Source organism: Anolis carolinensis, chromosome 2 (genome assembly GCF_035594765.1).
Source record: "Anolis carolinensis isolate JA03-04 chromosome 2, rAnoCar3.1.pri, whole genome shotgun sequence".
Taxonomy (NCBI): domain Eukaryota; kingdom Metazoa; phylum Chordata; class Lepidosauria; order Squamata; family Dactyloidae; genus Anolis; species Anolis carolinensis.
The window spans coordinates 283131087-283141061 of record NC_085842.1 but is presented as its reverse complement, the minus strand read 5'-3'; the positions used below and the strand labels follow the sequence as shown (position 1 = coordinate 283141061).

The following is a 9975-nucleotide window of genomic DNA, read 5'->3' as shown; positions in this document are numbered from 1 at the left end:
CTACACTGTCATGTAATCCATTTTCAAAATGCAGGTTAACTTCATTGAACTAGATTAATGAGTCTATACTGTCATATAATCCAGGTCAATGCAGTTAATCTACATTTTGAAACTGGATTATGTGGAAGTGTAGATGCGGCTTTAGACAAAAAAGGAGAACACTTAAAGTAATGAGAAAACTGAATATGGATATACAACAATATCACATTCCTGTGAATAGAATACAGTGTTCCCTCGCTTGATTATCATTTGATAGCCTGTTGCAGCTTCAAAGCCTGGCTGATTCCTGCCTAGAGGAATGCTTTGTTGGGAGATGTTAACTGGCCATGATTGATTCATGACTGGATTTCCCCTATTTTCAGAGTGCTGTTCTTTATTTACTGGCCTGGTTTTAAGGATTGTTTTTCTTTAAAAATATAGCCAGATTTTGCTCAGGAAATGTCAGGCAGGAAGAAGCCATCTGGAGCATTTCATCGTAAAAGGAGGTTGCAGCATTGCCAAGAAGATGAGAATCAAGCTAAAGCATTGCAAAGGTTTTTAACGACTTCACTATCATGTGAGACAGGAAACACAGAGACAACTAAATTGACTGATTCAGATCATGACGATGATGGCAAGATACTAATATCTGAGTCTCTACCTGGACCATCAACAAGTCAAGACCTTCTTGCAGTGACTTCAGCAACACCGTTAGCTCCTTCAATTATTGCTTGTGACATAACTGGGTCCAACACTGATGATGTGGATGATGATTTATTAAGGGATGCAGTCCTGCCATCTAGTCAGAGGCGGTCCAACCATAAGGCGAAATAGGCACTTGCCTGTGGCGCCATCGTCCCGGGGGCACCATCGTCCTGGGAGGAGGGCACCACTCTCCACCTCCTTCTCTTTCGGGCCTTCCGGCGGCCGCGCTGAGCCTCCCGGTGCCCATGTTGGGCCTTCCGGCCGGCGCGGACCCACCTTCGCACCACGCGAGCCCACCTTTGGGGCCTTCAGAGATTGTGAGGTCTGTGGGAACTTGGAAGCTAGGTATGTGGGGTTTATATATCTGTAGAAGGTCCAGGGTGGGAGAAAGAACTTTTCTTTGAAGCAGGCGTGAATGTTGTAATTAATCACCTTGATTAGCATTTAATGGCCCTGTGGCTTCAAGGCCTGGCTTCTTCTTGCCTGGGAGAATCTTTTTTTGGGAGGAGTTAGCTGTCCCTGATTGTTTACTCTCTGGATTTTTTTCTGTTTTCAGAGTGTTGTTCTTTATTTATTGTCCTGATTTTAGAGGGGTTTTTTTGATACTGAGGGCTATCTGGGTTATCTAAGTCCACACTGCCCTATATCCCTGTTCAATGTTTAGTGCTAAATTCGCAAATATAGTAATTCCTACATAACATTACCATGTATTGAACTGCTTTTTCTATTTATTTGTTGTAAAACATGATGTTTTGGTGCTTAATTTGTAAAATCATAATGTAATTTGATGTTTTATAGGCTTTTCCTTTATCCTTCCTTATTATCCAACATTTTCGCTTATCCAACGCTTTTATTTTTCAGTGATTGGTTTGGGGGGAGGGGGGGCGCCAAAATTCTGTTCGCCTACACTTGAAAGATACCTAGGGCCGGCTCTGCATCTAGTAGTCAGAAAACCATTGAAACTGTAAGTACATTCTATTTTAACGTATTAGTACATAGTTTAGGAAAATATAATAGGCCTGTCCAGTTCTTTAGCTATTGCTGAGAAGAGGGATGAATGGATGTGGAGGAAGAAAAGGACACTGTTCCAGAATTCTTTATTATAAAATATCTCAGAGCTATTTTCAGGTAGATTGTATTAAAATATCGATTCAGTAAATCTGTTAAGAACTGCCACCATAATTTTATAAAACAATTTGCATTTACCATGGTTTACATTTATAAATAATATGCAAAATCTACCTTTCCAATTGGCCACTGCCAAAAGGTTTATTTTATTTCTATTTTTTATTAAAGATTTCATAACAAGGTTTTATTGGTATAGATCTTGCATTGCATTAAATCTTTGGAAAACTTTAAGAAGTTAACATTCACTACATGTCTTTTTTTTCAGGAACAAAGCAGAGACCCATTTTCAGTGATTTCAAATGATTGTGGAGAGTGGCCACCCAAAATAAGTGATCAAGTACGGAAAATACTTGTGGAATGAGGACCTCAGCAAGTCACAGACAAAAATTTTCCGCAGGACACAAAGGGTAGGAGATTTACCTCCAGTTATTATACAAGGAACTGTGCAACTGAGAGCATGTCAACAGGAATTGGCTACAATTTTCAATATCAAAAAATGCAGTTTTTTGTTTTAGTTGCAAAAATTTTGGAAACTCAGATTCTCTTCTTGCTAGTAGCCAAGGGTATTCTGACTAGAAGAACTTGGCCAAGACTTTGGACGGTCATGAGAAATCCCATACTCATATTCAAAACTATGCATCTTGGCATGAACATTTACATTTGAACAAAACTATTGATGCAGAGCATGAAAGAGTTATTCATGCTGAAACTGAACATTGGCAGCAAGTTCTGAAACGCTTGCTATGTGTTGTACGGTTTTTGGGGACTCAAGGGTTGGCATTTAGAGGGAAAAAAGATGTTCTATTTGAACGTAATAATGGCAACTTTTTAAAATTGGTAGAACATATAGCACAGTTTGATGGTTTTATGGCCGAACATGTGAGAAGAGTCAGTTCCAATGAAACATGCGTTCACTATTTGAGCAAAAATGTCCAGAATGAGTTTATTGCTTTCTTGTCAGGCAAGATCCAGAATAATATTTTACAACAACTACACCAGGCAACATATTATTCTGTTATATTAGACTGCACTCCCAATGTTAGCCACATTGAACAAATGACATTATTGGCAAGATTCATAAAATTTGAAGCAAATAAAGATGTCTCAATTAAGGAACATTTTTTAAGTTTTGTTCCTGTTCTCCATGCTTCAGGTGAAGGTCTCACAGAAATATTACTGAAAGAGTTGGAAGCACAACGCATTCCTTTAAAAAGTATGAGAGGCCAGGGCTATGATAATGGTTCTGCACTGAAGGGGAAACATGTTGAAGTCCAGAGGAGGATCCTTGATTTGAATCCTAGAGCCTTTTATGTACCATGTGGAAACCACTCCCTGAACTTGTTCGTAAATGATGCCGCTCTGTCTTGCAGTATTGCAGCAGACTGTTTCAGCACCATACAACAAATCTTTAACTTTTTTTCAAGTTCTATGCAAAGATGGGGTATTTTGTTGAAGCATGTTTCAACTCTCACAGTCAAACCACTCTGCAATACTAGGTGGGAAAGTAGAATCGAGGCATTGTTGCCTTTGAGGTTCCATATTGAAGAAGTATATGACGCCATATATGAAGCTTCTAAAGAGCAGAAATTTGATACATATTGTAGGAACACTGCTATAGTACTTCTTAATAGACTGCAAAGTTTCAAGTTTCTGTGCTGTTTAGTGACATGGCATGGGATCCTGCATAAGGTCAATATGGTTAGTAAACTGTTGCAAAAAGTGACAATTGATCTTCAAAGTTCGATGGATCTTATTAAGAGTGTGAAAACATTTCTAGAAGGGATGAGATCTGACGAAGGTCTAAATAGCATCATTACAGATGCAAAGGAACTTGCAGAAAAAAATGGATGTTGCTGCAGACTTTGAAAAAGAATCGCTAGCTCAACCAAGAAAAGTAAACAGACAATTTTCATATGAGGGTAAAGATGAAGCTGTACATTCTGGTAAAGATTCTTTTAAAGTCAACTTCATTTTTGTTGTGCTTGACACCACAATATCCTCATTAAAGGAGAGATTTAAGCTAATGGAAAACCATAGTGAAAGTTTCAAATTTCTGTATGATATTTCAAGCCTTGAGAAAAGTTTGAATGAAAGAGAATTGAAGAACGCCTGTCAACACCTTCAAACCATTTTGACCGATGGAGAAGACCATGTGAATGGTGATGATCTGTATGATGAGCTAAAAATATTTGCAACTATACTGCCCCCTGGAAGTCCCCCAGCTGAAGCCTTGTCTCTCATAAGCAAACGTGGTTTGGAGGATCCTTTCCCAAATGTCTATATTGCATTATGAATTCTGTTAACACCTCCAGTATCTGTGGCCAGTGGTGAAAGGAGTTTTTCAAAATTAAAACTTATAAAAACTTACTTAAGATCTACTGTGAGTCAAGAATGCTTGAGTGGATTAGCAATCTTGGCCATTGAAAATGACTTGTTGCAAGAAACGGAAACAGATTTACTCGTACACGAGTTTTCAAAATTGAAAGCCAGAAAAAATCTTTTTAATTTTAAAAGTGTTCAAGTTAATTTGTGTTAAGGAAAACTGGCTGTTAAAATACGCACTCAAGTGAAGGGGCTAGGGGCTGGCTATGTTCAATTCACCTCTACCTTCTACCTTTTATTTCTCAGTGATTGGTTTGGGGGGGGGGGGCACCAAAATTCTGTTTGCCTACTGTTTGTCAGAGCCTTTGGCTGGCTCTGCTCTAGAGTTGTAGTACAATATTGAGAAACTGCTATACCACACTGGCTTCCAAGTTGCTGGAATATGTATTTTTGACATTAATATTGAAATCTGAAATATCTACAGAAGGTCTTTACTTAATGGCAGCCAAACTATTAACAGGGGCCAATAACATGGAGCATATCACCCCTCTGTTAAAACAGCTCCGCTGGCTACTGGTGTGTTTCTGAACCCAATTCAAAGTGCTGGTAAAGCCCTATAAGGTTTGGGTCCATTTTCCCCTATCACAAGCACAGTTGGTGGGAATGAAAGAAAGGGCCTTATCCGTGGTGGCTCCCCAGCTCTGGAATGCTCTCCCTTTGGAGATTAGATTAGCTCCCAAACTTACAGTCTTCAAGAAAGAACTAAAAATGTTGCTCTAAAAGCAGGCTTATGATAACTGCTAATTATAATCTATTTGATGGAGGAGTTAAAATGGAATTTAAATTTTAACTGAACTTTATTGCTTACAACAAATAATGTGGACCCGGGATGTTTTAATCATATTACTTAGTATAATTAGTACTATTTTAATTTATGGTTTATGTTTTGAGTTATATTTAATATGTTTTGTGATTTATGTTTCTTATTATGTTCTGTTCTATTTATCATTTGTCTTAATTTCTAATGTATTATGTGCTAATACTATTTTGCACTACTTTGCCTTGTTGTTAGCCACTCCGGGCCCCCTAGGGAAGGGGGCAGCATATAAATAAATAAATTATTATTTTATTATGACACAGCAAACAAGATAGATATGCTGGATTTCGTATCACAAAATTACAAGTCGAACACTTCCCAAGTGTCTACGACTGTGTGATGTATTTTTGGATGATGCGTGCAGATCCCAGTAGGGTGGCCTTTTGCAGTTGGCAGATGGTAATTTTGTCAATGTCTATTGTTTCCAAATGCCGGCTGAGATCTTTTGGCATGACACCCAGTGTGCCCATCACCACCTGCACTGGTTTCTGCCAGAGTCTTTGAAGTTCAGTCTTGAGGTCCTGATAGTGGCTGAGTTTTTCCTGTTGTTTTTCGTCAATGCAACTGTCACCTGGGATGGCAACATCAATGAGCCAAACCTTTTTCTTTTCCACAACTGTGATGTCTGGTGTATTGTGTTTCAGAACTTTGTCAGTCTGGATTCGGAAGTCCCACAGTATCTTTGCGTGCTCATTTTCCAATACTTTTGCAGGTTTGTGATCCCACCAGTTCTTTGCTGCTGGGAGGTGGTACTTGAGGCATAAGTTCCAATGAATCATTTGGGCCACATAGTTGTGCCTCTGTTTGTAGTCTCTCTGTGTGATTTTCTTACAGCAGCTGAGGATATGATCAATGGTTTTGTCAGCTTCCTTGCACAGTCTGAATTTTGGGTCATCAGTTGATTTTTCGATCTTGGCCTTAACTGCATTTGTTCTGATGGCTTGCTCCTGGGCTGCAAGGATCAGGCCTTCTGTCTCCTTCTTCAGGGTCCCATTTGTGAGCCACAGCCAGGTCTTCTCCTTATCAGCTTTTCCTTCAATTTTGTCAAGGAACTTTCCATTCAATGTTTTGTTGTGCCTTAATTATTATTATTATTATTATTATTATTATTATTATTATTATTACTATTATTATGACATTTAAAGTCCAAAATAGGTTGAAACTTTGATACTTAAGGAAATGCTTCTCATATATATGCCTGCTAACAATTTGAGAATCTTGGACCATCCTTGGTGTCTCAGCAATCAGGATAATGTGATGTGAGAAAATTTGCATTAAAACTTCTCTGTTGTGGCACTTGAGTTATAGAATCCTCTTGGTTACTTAAATATGCTTAAACACTGTAGTTGCACAATTGCATAGTTAATTCTTTTAACCCACTTTCTCCTAGGATTCTGCCTGTGTAGAAAGGTACTGAGTGATTTCCATTGCAACAGACAGAAGTGCCAAGTGAAAACATACTTATTCACTAAAGCTTTCAGGGCCTAATCAGTTTTGCATAAACCCTTACACATATTTGGTTTTGTATAATTTTTGAATTTTAAAATAATAAAAGATCAGAGTTGAAAGAAGGCAGAAGGGCCATGTGGTTCAACCCCTTGTCATGCAGGAACATGAAAATATAATCTATTAGTTCATATTCTAATCTCTGGAGCAGCAGAAAACAAGCTTTCTTAATCTTCTACATGACATCCCCTTAGACATTTAAAAATGGTTATCATGTTAGCTCTCAGTCTTCTCTTCTCCAGGCTAAATATACCCAGCTACCTAAGTAATTTCTGCTAAGACTTGATTCCTAGGTTTTCAAATTTTGAATGATTTTGATCATTTAAAATAAAAAGAAAATAGATTTTTAAAAATGTTATTTAAATTATTTAAAATTTGTCAGATTGGTTTTATGGTTTGCCAATAAGGGATCTTGAGAGAGAGGTCACAATGTAAATAGTTTTTAAAAATAATAAAAAAATAAATTTCCAGCCAACATTAGCAAGTTCCTTGATTTTGCTGTATTTGACATTCAAAAACAAATCATGAAATTCAGCATCCCCCTATTGTTAACAATGCTATCTTTTACCAGATTAAGCCCCTGCTTCAATTTTTCTCCCTTATGACCTGGTGCTGTTTCCATTAATTTAAGGAATCTGTTAGCTGGTGACAGAAAATGGAAATGAGATGGGCCCCTGATTTATTATGAATGTTGTTCTGGAATTTTCCCTGCCATTGTGAGAGTCCCTGACATGTTCCTTAAAATCTATTTAGACATAAACATCAAACTTGATCAGTCATAATCTGGAGGAAGCTGCTGTGAGCCAAAACCGTCTTTTTCTATCTCTACACATAAAACTCTTCAGAATGACAGCTGGTACATTATCTATCAACCAACTCCAGTTTCTTAGAATTTAGGTTCTGTGTTAATCTTTTAAAATGACAGGTTCTTAAGTAGCCAGCAGAAATAATGCTTGTATAGTTTGACACTACCATAGAAAAATCTCTTTTGACCTTATCGTATTAAAACATTAATTAGAGCCCTAGTTCAGATTTATTAGCATGGTGGGGTGGTGCCTTTCATGTTAGTAGGGTAGTATCTTCATTATGAGTTTTAGTCAGATCTTTCAAAAAGCTACGGCGAGTGGGAGAGAGAAAGGGAGACTCTTGTTGCCCTATAGCCCTCCAGGCTCTCTCTTCCTTCTCCAGCTCCTGGCATGAAAGAAGAACCTTGAGGTCATAACCAATGACAACCTATGGTAAGCTGTTTTGTGCTATTTTTCTTTTCTTGTACATACGATGGCTTAAGAGTTGGGTAACTGTAAGTTGTGTGAGTGAGATTGTGGCACACTCTGCCCTCCATCCCCTCACTGCCCAAAGTGGTGGCCACTTTGTGAAGTAGGCTCCAGATTTCCCTCAAGAATGAAGAAGGAAGGAGGAAAATAGTGGCAGCGGCAGATGTGTGGAGATTGTCCTCGTTGCTGATGGCAGCACTGCTTTTTGACTGATTTGGTGACTTACAGCTTTGTGGTGAAGCGACTCGACTCTTGCCATGGAATCCACCTCTACTCATACGACTTCCAATACAGTAAGTGCAGTGGCTGAAGTGGGAAGGAAGAAAGAGGACGTGCTCAAAGGCACTACAGGTCACTCCCTTCTTCATATAACTGGACCTACTTCTATTGTCTCAGCAAAAGAGAAATTGAGGACCTGTGAAATGGCCAGAATCCATTCTCCTTCCATTTCATGCAGAGCTGCCCCCACAACATTGAAGGTAGAAGCGGGTAGCTGGTGGCAAATAAATCCAGTTTTTGGAGGTTTCCAGATTTCTGGATAAGAGAGGCTCAAGTAGCATACAATGTGGTACAAATGTTAAAAACAAACAAACACAACAAACAATCATTGTCCATCTATAATGGCTCGTGGATATGGCTCAGTTTAGCGTTTGAGAAATTTCTGCATTAAAATATAGGATCAAAGCACATGATGCTCTTTTGAAAAGCATGTCATAACTGTATCTTATACACAGTAAGAGCCCATCTGTTTGAGCCCTAGAGTGTTTGATCTTTATTTCTACAACTCATCTCATTAGCCACAATACTACTAATAAGGACTTAATCAACTGAGTTGGTAGACAAACCTTTACAGATGTTTGAACTATTTATCAAAGCAATGCTTAGATTGAAAGCAGTTGTTAATTGCCAAGCAATTAATATTTCAACGTAATCCTCCGGATAGTTGGAATTCACAGACTCCCCAGCTTCTTCAACCTCTTTGCTGTAGGAGACTAGGCAACTCCCTCGGGGAAAGATTCCTACTCAGTTCAGATGTTTTTCTTAAATAAAAAGTGAGATCAAGTCAGTTCCATCTGAAAACATTAGAAGATCAGTGCATTCTCCAACATTTGCTTATTGTATGCCAAAGGATGAAAAATAATTTCCATATTTTTGACTGCTTGAAGCAAGGACTGGGTTAAATCTACCCACCCCACCCCTCACATTTCCAATATTTATTATTATGTATATTTATAGCCTATTATGGCATACTGATTCTGATTTGGGGTTTTCTGACCTCGGCTGACTCAGGAAATAACATTTTAAGAACTTTTTTTGCACTGTCCTTCTATAACAGGAGTGGAGAACCTGTTCTATAGCTTCTTTACCACACCCTGTGTCTTCCCCCAAATCACTTGGATCCACACTAGAGCATGCATATTTTATATGTGTGAATATGTGTATGTATGGAGAAAAGCATATGTACTCACTTCAATTATGATTTTGCTACTTTATGTAAAAAGATTATAATGAAATATCGGAAAGGTTCTCCACAGGATGAAAAATGTACTCCGACATTTTGAGAAGATTCCAAATATGGGTTTTAAGGTTTCAAAAATAAATTATGCAATGTCTGAGATAATGCACAAAGCACTGATCTTTTGAACCCTAGGAAAGAGGAATTGAACTTATATCTGTAGACTTCACAAATGCTACCTTGAAATTTTTCTCACAAAGTGTGACTCAGCAATAGTCATTTCCTCTTCTTAGATTCAGAAAGCAGGAATTCTATAGAACATACAAAGAGAAAAGACAAATATAAAAAGCTTCAAAATCCATGAACCCCTTCAAAAAAAAATCAAACATGCTGATTTCAAAACTCAGGAAAAAGCATACCAGAACCAGTTCAAACTGCATTTCACTTGTGTTTTATTGATACTCAATAAATAGATTGTTTTTATTTTGTAACTCATCTTTTTCTTTAATATTTCTTAAGCCATGTCATCTTTTTATTGCAATTTCCCCTTTAAGTAATAAAACATTTACTTGAAAAGCTTTTTGTGAAATATACATAGAAGAAAGACATTCACTTCCTGATTCACTTTTTGTTACATATGTACTCATTGGCTTTACATGAAAGCCTCTTTTCTCCAAAGGTTAGACTATTAAAGAGTACATCTAAGGTAAAAAAAGTGATTTCTCATT

The 9975-nt window shown here is 37.8% G+C and overlaps 1 protein-coding gene across 1 annotated transcript; it reads left to right on the top strand.

The window, feature by feature from the left end:
* The first annotated feature begins 348 nt into the window (after positions 1–348).
* LOC134296719 (zinc finger MYM-type protein 1-like) lies at positions 349–4254 on the top strand. The gene has a single exon (XM_062972273.1). The coding sequence runs from the start codon at positions 2680–2682 to the stop codon at positions 3676–3678; it is 999 nt and encodes a 332-aa protein (XP_062828343.1). The 5' UTR covers positions 349–2679; the 3' UTR covers positions 3679–4254.
* The last annotated feature ends 5721 nt before the right edge of the window (positions 4255–9975 follow it).